The sequence below is a fragment of the Solanum pennellii genome, chromosome 7 (genome assembly GCF_001406875.1).
Source record: "Solanum pennellii chromosome 7, SPENNV200".
Classification (NCBI taxonomy): Eukaryota; Viridiplantae; Streptophyta; class Magnoliopsida; order Solanales; family Solanaceae; genus Solanum; species Solanum pennellii.
Genome location: NC_028643.1, coordinates 74,783,335 through 74,800,317, shown reverse-complemented (window position 1 = coordinate 74,800,317; position 16,983 = coordinate 74,783,335). Strand labels below are relative to the sequence as shown.

The 16,983-nt window shown below is 27.9% G+C and overlaps 2 protein-coding genes across 4 annotated transcripts in view; both read right to left on the bottom strand.

Moving 5' to 3' along the window:
• Positions 1-6,181, bottom strand: part of LOC107026370 (probable LRR receptor-like serine/threonine-protein kinase At1g07650) — a 16,341-nt gene extending 10,160 nt beyond the window's left edge. Inside the window, exons 1-16 of one of the 3 annotated variants that reach the window (XM_015227316.2) lie at positions 5,920-6,181; positions 5,046-5,220; positions 4,267-4,338; positions 4,097-4,165; positions 3,918-3,989; positions 3,273-3,344; positions 3,114-3,185; positions 2,944-3,015; positions 2,588-2,659; positions 2,324-2,395; positions 2,144-2,215; positions 1,910-1,981; positions 1,740-1,805; positions 1,233-1,295; positions 1,112-1,150; positions 893-951 (exon numbers count right to left, since the gene is read on the bottom strand). In XM_015227316.2, coding sequence (XP_015082802.1) covers positions 893-951; positions 1,112-1,150; positions 1,233-1,295; positions 1,740-1,805; positions 1,910-1,981; positions 2,144-2,215; positions 2,324-2,395; positions 2,588-2,659; positions 2,944-3,015; positions 3,114-3,185; positions 3,273-3,344; positions 3,918-3,989; positions 4,097-4,165; positions 4,267-4,338; positions 5,046-5,220; positions 5,920-6,028 — 1,228 coding nt within the window. In that variant the 5' untranslated portion in view covers positions 6,029-6,181. The remainder of the gene's footprint in view (positions 1-892; positions 952-1,111; positions 1,151-1,232; positions 1,296-1,739; positions 1,806-1,909; positions 1,982-2,143; positions 2,216-2,323; positions 2,396-2,587; positions 2,660-2,943; positions 3,016-3,113; positions 3,186-3,272; positions 3,345-3,917; positions 3,990-4,096; positions 4,166-4,266; positions 4,339-5,045; positions 5,221-5,919) is intronic. The other 2 variants (XM_015227317.2, XM_015227318.2) reach the window with 2 other exon arrangements.
• Positions 6,182-11,915: 5,734 nt separating this feature from the next.
• On the bottom strand, positions 11,916-15,543 carry LOC107025279 (protein trichome birefringence-like 42). The gene is made up of 5 exons (XM_015226068.2): positions 15,474-15,543; positions 14,702-14,873; positions 13,337-13,512; positions 13,030-13,188; positions 11,916-12,320 (listed from the first exon to the last, which is right to left on the bottom strand). The coding sequence occupies exons 2-5, from the start codon at positions 14,825-14,827 to the stop codon at positions 12,074-12,076; spliced, it is 708 nt and encodes a 235-aa protein (XP_015081554.2). The 5' UTR covers positions 14,828-14,873; positions 15,474-15,543; the 3' UTR covers positions 11,916-12,073.
• Positions 15,544-16,983: the final 1,440 nt, after the last annotated feature.

Below are 16,983 nucleotides of genomic sequence, written 5' to 3'. Positions count from 1 at the left end.
CAAAGGTTTGTGACCTTTCCGGTAAGGCACAATAAGAACCTTTTCGCACCACCCTTTGTTTTCTATAAATTGAGGGATTTCCTCTCATTTTAATATAGAATTCATGGACTTCTTCTTCAACTACTAAATCTAGTATTCTAAGTGTACTTTACTGCCATTGAGTGGTTCGCTGACACCGGAGTTTTTGGTATCTATACTCTGGTGATTGAGATCATTTTACCCTGGGAGGTCATATTCCAAATCAAACCTTGGATACTAGAGGGGAATAATTTCCTTAAGGGGACACTGTGAATTCAGTGGACTTGATCTTTTTCCTATTAAAAATTTTCCAGATTCTGGTACGTGTTTTACAAACTTTAGATTTGTGAATTAATTTCAGTTCTTCTCTTCTTTTGTTCTTCACTGGTTCATTAAACTTGGTAACTTCGTGTTTCTGCAAAGTTTGTTGGAATCGGTAAGATTCTTTAGACACATATTAACAACAATTCTTCTTTAAGAAAAATATTTCGTATATTTTTTTTAAAATCTGTTTCTGATTCTAGTTTCGCTACTAGTTCTAATTTTCTAGTTGTGAAAATGTTCTTAAACTTTGTTTTCTTACAAAGATGTTCAAAGTTTTGTTCTAAGTATGTTTGGAATACAAGTTGAACAACAAATATAAGCAAAACCACCAGTCCACTCCCCAACCAATGTGGGACTCTAATCCACTCTAACAGGGGTGAGACTATGTACACACCGCCCTCCCCATACCCCATTTGTGGGATTACTCTGGCTATGTTGTTGTTGTTTATATTTTCGGCTACTAGCTGACCTAACACTACAAGTGCACCTATTTATGTGACAGGAGACAAAGATTTATCAATTACAGAAATGCACATAAAAGTTTACTTACGCCGATCTATTGGCTCAGAACAAGGGAAATTCTGCTTCAGGCAAGGATGAGTTTTGTTTCTGCAACACAGAAAACAAAAGAAAAAATTGTTAGAGTGCTACAAAAGTTTTCTATTGCATGTAAGAGTTCACTCTTCGTTATAGGTGAACTAAAGGAACAATAGTTTCCTCTGTAAGATCAGTGCAACAGATAACTTTATTATAGGCACATTATTCTTACGATTCTTGTCCCAATGCAGAATAGCTCTCCACCAAGTTTCTGAATAAATTGTCTTCTTGTTAGAAAATTATCACAAACAAATAAGTCAAATGAAGAAAAACAATTTTATCAGAAAACTTACTGATTTCCACGGGGACATTCAAAAGGCGAGGTTTCCCATGTAAAATTGTTATTTGAAACATCTCTGTGAAGCAAAATAGACAACAAAATTAGACTAGAAGTTTAGAAAGTCCATAATACTAATAATATTTTGAAGCTTAGAGATGATATTTTACATATTTTTAGCTACTTTTCACCATTCTTTTTTGGCAAAAATAGGTTACTCAATATTAAATGCATTCTAAAGCCTCTACTTGCATAAAAGCATGTAGGTCAGTAAGCAAAAACTTTTAAGAGCAATCAAGTTTTTTGCACATTTATACTTCATACATCTCAATTTATGTGATGTTGGTTGAGTTGGCATGGAGTTTAAGAAAGAAAGAAATACTTCCAAAACTTGTGGTCTAAAATAGGTCATCAATGTTTGTGAGCATTTTAAAGTTAAAACTGTTACTAAATATGGAAATGTGTTATTCTTTTTGGGACCGACTAAAAAGGGGACTATGAATTAAGTTGGGAAAACACATACATGTTCTTGTTTCTGTTTAAAATCCATCCAGGAACAAGTCCAGTAAGTTTGTTTGCTGTCAAATATCTGCAAAGTACAAGAAGAATAAGCAAAAAGAAAAAAACGGAAGCCTAATATTGATAAGCATCTGGCTACAAAGAAATAAAGATATCTGAAGAATATCCACTTACATAAAATCTACTTTGGATAGGTGTACAAAAGATGATGGAATCTCACCAGACAAGCTGTTAAAACTAAGGTCCCTAAATTCAAAAAGCAGATAATAGTAAGTTCCATGACAAAACAAATTTCAGCTAAAAAAGATTCAGAATCTTGAAGAATGTGTATATAGCATGAAAACAGAAAAGGTATCAACATGCAGGAAAACTGAACCAAAAAAAGTGATTGAATTTTTTCAAACTTACAGTGTCTTCAATTTCTTCATTTCCCCAATATATTCAGGCATTTCTCCATGAATTAAGCAATTTCTTAGTACCCTGCATTGCATGAGAGGAATTCAGAATCTTGATCTGAATTTGATTCCGAATTCAAAATGAAATGTCCTTCAAGAAGTCCATTAAAGGAAGAAAAAGTAAAAAACTCACAGTATTTTTATGGATTCTAGGTTATCTAATGGTGGAAAACCAGATTTTCCACTTTTTAGATCACTGATCCTTCTGAAATTCATGAAAAAAAACCCGAATAAATTACTCTATTGATGGGATTTGGTATGAGATCGATGATCTCGACACAGGGAAGAAGCTTAGATAAAAGAATACGTTCTTGCATCGCTTTTTTTGTAGAAAGCTCGACTTTACTTCTCAAAGCAACCACAAATGAAATCAAAAAGGAATTTCACATTGGCTTACAAATCAATTAAATTTGTCAGGGAAGATATAGAAGAAGGAATGGGACCCTCAAGAGAACAACCTTGTATATGCCTGAAAAAATTATAGCATCTTATGAGATCAGAGAAATAACTGATAATATGAAGGAAAATTTGGGGTAATAACTTCTAATATTCCAGAAAGAGGTTGTTACACGAGTTCGAGCTGTGGAAACAACCTATTGCAGAAATGGAGGACAAGACTGTGTACGACAGATCCTTGTGGTCAGGTTCTTCCCCAGACCCGCACATAGTGAGAACTTAGCGCAATGGACTGCCCTTTTTTTAAAGCTAGAAACTAGACTTCATCTACAGAAAAGTAAAGAATAGAGAGCTTACAGTTTTTCAATTTTTGTCCAGCTGCTGATAAATTTTGGTATCTTTCCTGTAAAATTGTTGTCGTTTATCCTCCTAATATATCGCCAAAGTTAATTATGTGATCATCCATCACATTCACAAGGGACACAAGGAATGACCAAATAAGAAAGAGCTTAAAACTGTGAACTCACAGATCAGTTAAGTTGGTTAGTTTGGCTAATGTGGCTGGCAAAGCTCCGGTTAGTTTATTTGACGATAGCACGCTGAGAATTAAGGCACAGAGGCATTAATACAACGTGAAACGAATAAAGATTTCCAGAACAAAATTAAAACAGGAAAAAGAGAATTACAGTTTCTCCATATGAACCAAGTTGCCGATTTCTGGAGGTATTGTTCCTGAAAATTTGTTTCCTTCAATGCTCCTGCATTGTATAGAAGAGGTATTTTAATTCTCAGGGAATCAAATACAGGTAATCAAAAGGTCTTGTAAGAGCAGCAGCTAGCTTCTGAAACAAAATGCCTTAGGAAAAGAGAAATCTGTTTTGATATGTTTTACTTGAGCCGAGGTCCTTCGCGAACAGCCTCTCTACCTCTACGAGGTAGAAATAAGTTCTGCATACAATCTAGCTTCCCCAAACCCCACCTATGGAATTTCACTAGGTATGTTGTTGTTGAACATATACATGACATATAGAGATCTTTTTTCCGAACTTCCATAATATGAATCTCACTTCTGTATCAAATTACAGTATAATATGTTGAATCAATGGATCTCCATATTGAATTGGTAAATGACTTAAGTTAACATTTTTATCAGGTTATGAATTAGTGTTCATCATAGAGATTTTACTTGTAATTATTTATAAAGTCAACGAACAGAACTTCAACTCGATTGTTTAAATACTTTATGCAGTCAACAAATAAAACTTGAACTCAATAGTAAAATATGCAACACTGAAAATGACTAGTAGGCATCAGAAGAGATTTGATCTTACAGGTTCCTAAGCGTAGTAATTCTGGTGAGAACTTTTGGAAATCGACCAGACAAGTGGTTTCCCATGAAAGAACTGCACATTCAAATAACAAGAGTTTTCATGTCAAGTAGCTTATTCTAAACCTGAAGAAAAAATTTAAACACTAACGAAGAATAGTTTAAGCGAGAAATAATATGTACAGCTCAAGCAAGCGCAGGGACGCCCACTGAAATGGGATTGAACCATTGAGATAATTGCGACTGAGGTCCCTGCACAATCATCATTTACCAGTTGGATTAGTGCAGGTTTTCAACATAGTAATATCAGGTGCTTCAGTCTATTGAGTGATAATTCTGTAACAAGGACTTACAAGTACTTAAGATGGCGAAGTTGCGCGAATTCTGGTGGAATAGTTGCTGAAATATTCTGTGCTTTCAAAGCGCTGTGCCATATTTAGAGTTAGTTTTTGACTACTTCATTGCATTACATGCAAGTTCAACATAAACAAGAAGTATACAATGTTGATTTGTTTGGTTATTTTAAGATAGAGTTTAACTTCAATACACTGACCGTCTCAAATGATAATTACTTTTTTCAGATAATCAGAAACTAATTAACTACAGGCAATTATACATAAAAAATTGAATTAGTAACCTAATTATAAGACATGTTAACTTGTTACAACAAGTATTTTTGTTAAAATATCTTGTAGAATTTTTTTGAAAGTGAAATGTCTTTTGAGTTTTGAAATACTTTACAAAAATAATGTTTATGTTCAAGGGTCCACACTCCACAGACACCTCATTACAGCTGGGCTGCCATATAAGAAGTTGACTCAATTTTCAGTCAACTCATAGAACTAAGTGTTGAAGTCCACACATTTCATTTCCTATTCACACACTAATCACTTCAAAGTCTCAACCTTTCAAACTTGTAAAAAAGAAGTGTTCTAATCTTTTCTCTTGCAAAGAAGCTACTTAAAACTGGAAAAATCAAATCTTCATGCGACTCCTTAAAAATGTGGTCAGGTGTGTGACAGATCCTCAAAAAAATGTGCATTTTTAGAGTAGTAGAAATAGTGCGGCTACATTTTTTGGAAAATCCGAGTAACATAACTTTAATTCAAATAAGGAACAAATTAAAACATACATGGAGGTGATATGGCAGGTGGAATTGTTGTTAAAAGAGCAATCACAAGCAACAGAGCTCTCAAATCCTTTAACAGTAATAGCAGTACTCCAATTTCCTTCTCCACTACAAGGATCTTTGTTAAAATCCCAATCTCTTTTCCCAAACTTTTTTGCAATCACTTTCAATGCTTTCACTACACATCAAGAAAATGAACATATGGGTAATTGAAAAAACTAAGCAGCACACTTCAATGAACAGAAAGCTCATAACTTTTTCTGATATTTGCCAAGAAAATGAAACATATGAGTAATTCATACTCCCTTTATTTCAATTTGCTTGTCCTATTTTGATTCGACTCAAAGTTTAAAAAAATAAAGTAAACTTTTTAATGTGCTCTTAAACATGTCTGGTAATGTGGAAAGCTAAAAAGTTCCTAAAAAAACAGTAAATAGAGAGTCACTTTTAGACATTGAAATTGAGAAAGTAAAAACCCAGCAGCAGACTTCAATGAAGAGAAAGTTACAAACTTTTTCTGATATTTTCCAAGAAAATGAACATATGGGTAATTGAAAGAACTAAACAGCAGACTTCAATGAACAGAAAGCTCCAAACTTCTTCTGATATTTTCCAAAAAAATTAACAAACCAATCTTCACTAAACAGAAAGTTCAAAACTTTTTCTGAAATTTTCCAAGAAAATGAAACATGGGTAATTGAAAAAACTAAACAACAGACTTCACTGAACAGAAAGTTCCAAACTTTTTTCAGTTTTCCAAGAAACTGAACATAAAGGGTAATTGAAAAAATGTAAACAGCAAGCTTCAAAATACAAAAAGTTTGAAACTTTTCCTAGCATTTTCCAAGAAAACAAAATGGGAACATGTAGAAACTACCTTCTTCTTGTGGGAGCTTAGATTTTGAAGTTACTGCTAAAACTGTGAAGAAAACAAGAAAAAGAGAAAAGGAAAAAGATTGAAGAAACAAAATCTTCATTATGCTCATTTCAAGCTACTATTAAACTCTATAAAAACAGTGCAAAAATCCTCAAAGAGTTTCAATTTGTTCAGTCACTTCCTTGCTGTCATTTTGTTATAGTATAGTAGTAATAATAATAGAGAAGAGAAAATTGAAGATTGGGTTATATTTCATTATGGAATCTTTTATTATTTATAGGATTAAATTATTGTGCTGAATGCTGATGGGGCAGGGGAAATATTTATATTATTTTTTGTAAGAGATAAAGAAAAATAATTTAATTTGAACAATGGTGATTGGATGGTAGTGACAAGTACACTATTTTCTTGGATCTTTTTTTTATTATAATATTACAAATTTTTTCTAAGATTTTCTTTTCTATCTAAGTTGTGATGTTTTTAATATTTTATTCAGATTCTTAAAACACTTGCACTAAAATTGTGCACTTACATACACTTATACTTTGGAAGGCGCTTATTTATTTTTATTAAGATTTAATTCGTAAATTAAATTAGAGGTGATGATAATAATTGATGATGTACGATGATAATATTGATTAATGTGATAATGGATAGGATAGTGGTAAAATGTATGTCAATTTTGTTCTAAATATTTAATAGATTTATTAATGATATATTATAAATTTTAATCATCTCAAATCTATTTGAATGTATTAATTATTAAATGATTGTAAACTTAAAAAACAAAACATATATAATGATCAAGATTCAGATTTTAAAATTAAACAAATTTAAGAGAAAAGACATAAAATCACCATTGAAGTTGTCTCAAATTTTTAAAAAGACATCTTAACTTTGCAGGTGTCCTATTACCCCATTAAACAACTTCACAATAGTATGTATACCCCATTTTTCGCCTAATACCATTTATACAAAAATATTTGTAAGTCACGCACGAATAGTCACTTGATACGTGTTAAAAGTAATTTTACATTATTTTTATTTGATTTCTTTGCTTTTCTTTTAATTTTCTTTTTCCTTTTCTTTTTCTTTTTTCCTGTTTCTCTTTCTTCTTCATCCTCACTCTCTGTTCTTAACTTTTGTCATTCCTTTCATTATGTAGAATAGCCGCTAAACCCGCTGTGGCGGGACAAAATTTTCGATAACATTATTAATTATTTGTCAAATTATCACCAATTAATTTATTTATGAAAATAAATATTATTGAATAATCAAAATCTAAATACTCAAAATATCACCGAGTCAAAATATGACATTTAAATAACTTCCTTCTTCAACTTCTTACTCCCAAATCAAGTTTTTCTAGTTTTACTAAATCTAAAACTTGATTTGTATGAGGAATAAAATCACCAAACTAATTTATTTTTAAAAAAAAGAAGAAGAACAAGAATGAACACAATAACATTTGTTTTTTTTTTAAAAATGGAGGAAGACATAGATATCCAAGAAATATGGATAAGCTAATCAGGGAAGATGAGAAAAAAGATTTGAAAAGTAAAAACTATTCATAATAAAGCTTTAAAAAAATCAATACATGGTTTTTATATATTTTTTCAAAATAAGTCAAATTGGGAGGTAATAGGATACACAAAAGAGTATGTTTATTGTGGATTTAGATAGTTTCGTGAGGTAATAGGATACACACAAAGTTAAGATGTCTTTTTAAAAATTCGATACAACTTCAATAGTAACTTTATGTCTTTTATTAAAATTTAATGATAAAAGCTGAGTCATTCATCAAATGCAAATAAATAAGGTTTAATGAATGTATCAGACTTTAAACTTATTTAATTGAAAAAATATTTTATTGTAAGTGATTTTTGAAAAGATATACTTGCAAAATAATCTTTTATATTTGGTTAATTAATTTAAAAAGCATATTTTTAATATTCTAATAATAATTTATTCTTAACTAACGTTCCAAAAGTCCTCGCGAATAAAAAAATACTTTTTTTAATTGCTACTAAAAAAATAAAATAAAATCTCCCCCTAAAATTTAGAACAAACACCTAAATTCTCCAAAATAAAGCGTTCTTACTCTTTAAAAGTTTAACCAAACAAATTATCGAGATACATAGAGAACACAAATCATTGAAACGAACTTTTTATATTTACTGAATTCTCTTCCTTTTTTCTTTTTACTTGTTAAAATATTATTTAATTTTTAGAAACTATAAGACTTTATCATAAATACCCCATATATATAGCTTCATATTAAGGTAGATGATATATCCTTAAATTTTACTTTTTAAGTATTTGAGTGAATAAGAATTAATTAAGTAATTTTGATACTTAAGGCAATTATCATATTAATCATGTGCTGATATTTATATCCATTAATTAATCAATACTAATATATGTCACTTATAACATAAATCATAACTAAATTTTTTCCACCTAATATTTGAACTCACAGATTAATCTTTATTTGTGTCAGGTAAGGAGACAAACACTTTTTAACATGAATTTTTTTTGTTTTATATTTTTAAAACTTGAATTCGAAATTTCTAATTAAAAATAAAAGAAATTTATACATTCCAACACCGTTCTTTTTTTAATCATTAATGGATTTGATCGCAGAATTTAATGTTTGGTTACACTAACGCATAAGTCCTTCATAATACATATATACTTGATCGATGGACTTTTATTTTGTTAATGTAGCATTTAAGTCAATTGTTGTAATAAGTTAAATAGAGACGAGTTACGAATTTCAATTTTTTCGAATTTGAGTATCAAATAACTAGGTTCGAATATCTAAATTAATAATAACAACAAAAAAAAACGTATGCAGACTTCTTTTAAGACAAAATAACTAAGTTTTTCCTTTCTTCTAATGATTTGTATATATTTTGATATTTTAATCATGAGTAAATAAAATATATTGAAAAGAACTGTTATTTATGCATCCTATTCTTTCTAATATTTTAATTAATTTCTCAATAATTTGTTTTGTCTCTCAAATTATTGAATATTTATTCAGTTAAGCTACTTGAAGTCAAACTTATATTCTTTTCTTTTAGTGGTATCACTTGATCATGAACACATAAAATATATTAAAGTGGAGTGTCATTTTATTTATCATGTTCTTTCTGGCCTAATAAATTGACTTTTCAGTCGTTTGTTACTTTGTTTTGTCTCTCAAATTATTGAATATTTATTCTGTAAAATACTAGAAATCTAACTTGACTTTTTTTTTTGTTTTAGTGGGTGTCTTGACACTTTAGTCATAGGTACATACTCCCTAATGAAGAAATTATTAGTTATTATTTATTTTTCTTTATATTATTCTTTTTCTCAGATTAGTTGATCATCTAATTATTTCACATTAATTGATCGCCTTACTGAATCAAGAAAGCATTAATTAATTTTATCTTAATTTAGTAAGTGATCAAGTAATTTGAAACAAGTACGTTTAGAAAGGTGATCAGTTATCACAAAACGAGAGAGTAATTCTTTTAAACTGTTCACATTGTCTATAAAGTTTTCAAAAATATTTTACGGGGTGAATTAGTAAAATCATCTTCTTATTTATGATTTCTTAAGTATTGTGCAAAATGGAAAGTGATCAAAATGAAGAAAATCGTAAATACATAGATTAATTAATCCATCATTATTTCATTTTTTAAAGGAAAATGGGGATAAAAAAAAACTAGGAAAATTGCTTTATTATTATTTTTTTATAACTCATATTTGTTGGGGGAAGAAATTTGATTTCCTCGATTGCACATTTAAGAACTTTCATTTATTAAAAATCGGCACATTAATTTACTTCATTCTATATATGCTTAATGTTTTCTTCATTTTAATTTTTTTTGTCTAGTCCTTTAATTCATAGTATTAAACACAATATATGGAAAAAAAATTACAAACAAAGAATTACTTATAAAATTAAAATAAAGTAATGACAATCAATTCTAGAAGAGGAAATTTCCAACCATATTTTTTTAAAATTTAAATGACATTAATTTGACAGAAAGAAAATTAAAATGTCAAAGTGAAAGAGTATTATGGGTATCACAGACCACAGGATGTAAGTCAAAGGTGTCATGTCTTCATAAACGAAGATTTATAATTGGATGAATAAAATTTATAAGATTTCTACGTAATTTCTTAGTTAAAAGTCTTGATCAGTTTAAATTTATTAAAAAATTTATGTTAAAACGTATTTTTAAAAAAAATAAATAAATTTAACCTATAAATTCAAATTAAGTAATTTAACGAAATATCAAATAAAAATAAAAATTGTCAATCGTCACTTTTAATGCCAAGTTGCTAAAATAATAATAGCCTTTAATAATTATGTGAAAGAATGGGTCAAACTCATTATAAGACACATAAGTTTACGCGTTATGAAATGTGTCTTTTTCTACTCACAATATAATATATAAAATATTGACCAATGGGAAAAATCGCTAGTAAGTATTGATCACATTTAATTTTATTTGTCATATTTTAATATAAAATCTTATGTATATTACTATAATATTATATTATTATAACTCTTAATATTTATAATCTTGAACATGTTATGATATTTATATCAGAATAAAATTAAAAGTTAATGTGTACGAATTTAAACGATTAGTTAATTTTTGTTCAAGCCTTATATTTATATTAAGCTCATAAAATTTAGAATGGATACCAGCATTTGATAATATTACCCTAAAATTTAGAATTTATAAAACAAAAATGATGGCTCCACAATTTTAATTTGTGTAATCATAAAATTTTCTCATTATACAAATTAATGCAGAAATAATAATAACAAAGGTCAAACAAAGTCGAACCAATTATAAAGTTTTAGAATTTCTTCTAAACATTAATTATATTTATGTTGATTATGACATAGCATTGATTTTAAATGTCGGTTTTAGTTTTTGCAAATTTGGTCCAATTTAAGTACCACCTTAAGAAATTAAGAATGTACAAATTTGTACATTATTTTTTTAATCAAATTGAACACTTATCAATAAAGTAAAAAATTTAGACGGTCAATCAACTGAGTTACTAATATTTTCATAAGAACTTGAAATTATATTTTTCACAAAATAAATTCAATAAAATAAAGGTTGATAAAAGTTAAGATATTGTTAATAGATAATTAATTTAATATAGAAAAATAGTAAGATAATAGAATATTGGTGAAAAAGGAATTGCAAGATTCATGTGAAGAAAAACAAAGTTATTATAACTTATATGTAACAATAAAATTATTTTTTAATACTAGAGAAACATTGTATAGAACATTATAATATCAAGTGAAGATCAACAGAAAATCAACAACCTTGTTTAAAGTAAGGCACCAATTAAGGTTGTGCAAGGTCGGTGATAAGTACTTTTTGATTTTTAACTTGAATTGTCGAATATCTTGCTCCTTGTACAGGAGCAGCTCTGGTTGAATATTTTATATATTGTAAACGACACACTTTAATTATTTATGATGATCTCTCCAAACAAGCGCAAATGCACCATATAGGGATATAATTAAAGAAGATTTCAACTTTTTCCTCGATGAAAATTTTTGGCGTAAATTAAGTTAATTACGTTTAAAACAAAGTATCAAAAATTCTATAGAAGGAGAACAAATATTAAAATTAATATTGGGAATATTTGCATGGGAGAATATTATAAATATTGTAAAAGCGGCGGTGTTACTCGAAAAAATCAAAGCGCTTATAATTACGAAAAGAAAAATTAGAGACAATAGGGTTGGTGTATGAAAACGCGTTTGTCATAAATTAATCTTGTCTAATTATATTAATTTAATTTTCAATCAACTAGTTAATTATTATAAATTATATTTCTATTCTTCCATAAATTGTTAATGCTAATTAATTCCATCCATGAATATAGAAATTCTTCCTGTCAAATCTAAGTTTTAAAAACTGAACATAAAATCTTAAAATTCGTAAATAGATCGTTTTTATCAATTCAAATATAATACCTCGTTGACAACGAAAACATTTAACTTATAAGGTTTTGATCTTGATAGGAAGTTAGCCGATCAAGTCTCACCCGATTCTTAACCTACTAATCCGACTGATTCAGATTCATACCATCCAACTATACCTTTATATACATTTTAAAATTATGAAATGAGAAAATAATAAAGGAGTTGATTCCATGCATCAGGGACCCCAGGTAGACACCAATGGATACAATCCATACTATTAGTATAGATGGATTGATGGCCGTCCGATCTGTATTGTGATAATCTTGTTATGTTGATCAGACGGATGAATAATTTTGATATATTTTTCAAAACTTTTTCCAGTTCTATTTCTCCTGGATGTATATTTCCTGGACTTTGTGCTGGTCCTGTTTTTCCTTTACATCTGAATATATAAAAAAAAAATTAAAAAAAAAATCAATTTCAAGATATATTAATATAATTATATAATTATCATCTAAATGAAACAAGAAGCTAATAGATAAAGTAGTAATTTTGGTCCTGGTAAATTTTGCTTTTTGGTACTTGTGATATACTTACTCTGTTTTAATTTATATAAATTAATTGATTAAAATTTATTGTAGTCTAGAATAATTAATTAATTTTTTTTATGTCTGTATATCATTTCATTAAATATAGAATGAGAAGTTTTAAAATTGAATTGTAATTAAATATAAAAATATAATGTTATTTTGAGGATAAACTTAAAAGGAAAAACTATCATATAAATCGGGACAAAAAAAGTATATAACTCAACATATTCAACTTTCAATGATTAAAAAAATATGTTACGTTGAATGATTAAAAAAAATGTTTTACGGGATTATTTGTAGAATTATATCACTGTTAAATATGGGGTGACAAATACAAACATAATGAAATGAGTAATCATTAAGTAGTGGAGCGAAAAGATTAATAGTTATGGTAAACTCATGAATATTTATAAGCAATGAGACCAAAAGTCGCACGATTCAACAAACTAAAAATTTAATACGTTTAATCAGATACTATAGGAACTAAAATCAGAATATATCAATAATCGATGAATCAAAAAATACTATTAACCCACAATTATTTTTTTAAATGATACTTACCCCTCATGATCAGGAGAAACTCCTTGAAAAAAGATTCTTGTTTTTGTTGAATTAAGATTAGAATCAGCCCATTTGGCCCATGTATTTAATCCTTTCTTATAAAGTTCCATTCTATCCATATCTTTATACGTAATATTCCCTTCTTGAATCACATTCCAACTGCAAAAAAATAATAATAAAATAAAATAAAAAATCTAGCATTAAATGGATAATAATTAATAATATTTCCATGCAATAATAAACATACTATATAGTATATTGATAAAAAACATGAAGAATACTACTGTATATCACATGTATATCTCACGTTTGTTTTTTCCCTTTGCGATCCCACCAATGCCATGTATTAAAAATCAACACATCCATTTGTTTCCAAATATTTGCAGAACTAATTGAATCAATCTTGAGTACTCTTGAGCCTTTTTGAGTGATAGTATCAACAATGAGTGGATTCCCAAGGAACAATAACCAAATATTGTATTCCTATATTACAAAAAAAATGTTATGTAAATTAAAATAAAGAGGGGACAAATCATGAACATATATATGAAAGAAGATTTAGGTTATATACGCTGATAATGTGAAGAACTGATATTCTGTATTGATGATTTGGATTATTTTACAAGTTACTAATCTCAATTTCAATGAACAATAACCAAATATCGTATTCCTATTATTACAAGAGATGTTATGTATAAACAAAGAGCGGATAAAACATGAAAAAATAAGATTTACGTTGTATAAGCTGATATTATAATGAAAAGGACTCGTATTCCCAATTGTTGTACTTTTAACATGTTGTAGTAGATAATCTGAATTTTACTAAGCTCAATTTTATATCATGGACAATTTGATGTAATTATCTTTTGGGATAATAGTACTTCTATTCCCTAAGTTATATATTGATAAAATTTTGCTTCTGGTCATTGTGATATATGACTTTTTGTATTTAGTCTTTAATTAATTAAAATGTATTTGTTTGTTTCTTTCATGTTAAAAGTTGACTTTTTGTATTAAAAAACACATGCTACCGTCAAATATGGAACAATAACACAAATTTAACATAATACATAATACATGATTAATTAAATGGAGGAATGATCAATAATAATGGTAAATTTATGAATATTCGCAAACGTGGTGACTGTATACATTCTTATCATATATCATTATAAGGACTAAAATCGAAATTTATCAATAATTGAAACACCAAATATACAAGTGCTACTAATTCTTATATATATATATATATTTCCTGTACTCCAACTCAGTAGCTCATTCCGGATAAGCGAGTGAATTTCAAGCCAGGGAAACTTCCTATTAGGAATGGCTTCCTTTCAGGTTGTGTTGTTACGGACCAGACTGTTCTAACAGGGCAGAGGAGACGGATAACTAATCTAATACAGTACAGCTATGTATGTGTATATCTATATATATATATAATAATGGTAAATTTATGAATATTTACTAACATGGTGACTGTATACATTCTTATCATATATCATTATAAGGACTAAAATCGAAATTTATCAATAATTGAAACACCAAATATACAAGTGCTACTAATTCTTTCTTATATATAGATGATATTTTTTAATCAATTGATAGTGTAAAGAAAATATTATATTGTAAAATTATAGAAGATAAAATTTGAAAATAATATATAGCTTACCAAAAGGGTGAATGTATAAATCTTTCCAATTTTGTCCATGCTATACTTGGCTTGTGGTAGTGAAGCATGAAGCATACATGCAAGAGAAACCCATTGATTTTGACCAAGTGAATCCCCAACAAACATTATGCGTTTTCCTTTGTATTTCAACACCAATTCAGTTCCATTAAATCTATAAGAATTAGAACATAAAAATGAAAAAAATAATAATATCACATTCAATAATATTGAAATCTTTAATTTAGGGTGCATTTGGTACGAAAGGAAAATATTTTTCTATAAAATTATCCTTTGATATTTGATAAATAAACAAAAATAATTATCTCAAAAGTAGTTATATATACTTTGACAAATACTATGAGGCCGGTGTGAGTTGGGGTGGTGGGAGCGCGATACTAGTGGGGGGTGCTAGGATAAATGCAAAGTCAAGATTTTATCTGTGAGTTCAGAATTTTATATTTTAATTTACGGGATTTCAAATTAATAATATGTTTATACAATTTCAAAATAATTTTTCTAGGACAATACATGATTTGAATCAAATTTATTAAGTTCGGTAAACACTCACCCCTAGTTAGAAGTGGATACTAGTGGAAGTGGGGTTGATGAAATTTATTTATCCTCTTTAATATTTAAAGAAACATTTTGATCGATCAACTAATGAAAAAATCGAAAAATATTTTGTAAAACTAATTTTCCTTCGTACAAAACACACCCTTAATAATCAACGAAACAATTAATTAAAAAAAGACTTATTTAAAAAATCAATTACCTTGGCAAATTACATCCATATGGTTGCCATCTATACTTGAAATAATCTTTATCAATGCGTCCATTCTTTTGACAATCAAAAGAGGGTTCAATAAAAGGACAAGTTGATGTATTATATAGAGAGTATGATTCATCAAATACCCAACTCCCTTTGTAAATATCACACCCCTTATTTATTCCTACTAAATTTACCTCATTGAAGATTTTGGTTTTTGAATTCAAGAAAAGAGAAAGTGCATAGATGGTTAAAAATGTTGATACAATGGCAATGATAGATATAGAGTAACCAACCATGAGAAAAAGTTACAATTATTTTTATTGTGTCAATAATTTGATGTACAAAATGAGGGATCTTTGGTCTTTTGTATGTGTGCAATATATATAATTATATAGGTGAAGATGAAATGAATTTGATGAATTTTTGAAATGGATTCATGCATGTGTTCATTTTCTTTATGTGGCATAGTAAGTGATCATCATGATGATTAATTAGTAACTTATAGAAAAATATTAATAACTTATAGAAAAATATTAATTTCTTAAGCTTGTTTGGATTGTTACCAATAATAATTATATTGTATTATTGATTTAAATATAATATTTATAATGATTGTTATTTTAATTATTGCTAATTTTATGTTGTTGCATAAAGATAAAAAGTTTTTGTGTGAATCACGTTGTTATCTTCTTTTTTTTTGTCATAATAATTTATCTTTTACCTATATTTTTATAATAAATCTATCCAGTATCTTACTTTTTTTTAAAATTTGTCCATTAAATTGCTTATGTGTGACATTATGTAACGACGATAAATAATACGATCTATTCAATTGTTATATATTTATCAAAATTATACGATATAATACAATATAAATTATAATATGATATGATAAGTAACAACCATCCAAACATAGTGTGAAAGCTACACATTTTTTATGTAAAATTTTACTTATTGATTTTTGCTTTATCTACCCATTCAATGGATATTGACGACTTGATTTGGAAACCAAAAACTTGTATCCTTAATTGCTAGCTCCACTCTTTGATTCACTTCACTAATTATAATATATGCTAATTATTATTGCTAACAAAATTTTAGTTATGGTTTAAAAATTAAGGTTCTAAAAGTTTCCATCGAAACATATATTAAAAAAAAATAATTCATTTTTTGACATAGGGAGAAGAAATTAAATTGATAGTTCAAGTAGTATGATGTATCTAGTTTTTCAAGGGTAGATCTTTAAGTTCACGTGAACCTTTTGAAAAATCTACTTAAATATCTATAAATATTTGATCATGAACTGAATTATTATTATTATAGAATGAATTTGAATCGATACAAAAAATCATAAATTTTAGACAGTTTTCAAACTTTTAGAGATCGGGGGAATCATACTGTTGGACTTTGGCCTAAAGTTTTGAAGTTATGGGCTTTTCTTGGAAGTCAATAAGCCTTTTTTTCAATTTGAGATGCATTATGAATAAATAAAAGTGAACGAACGGCGTAATAA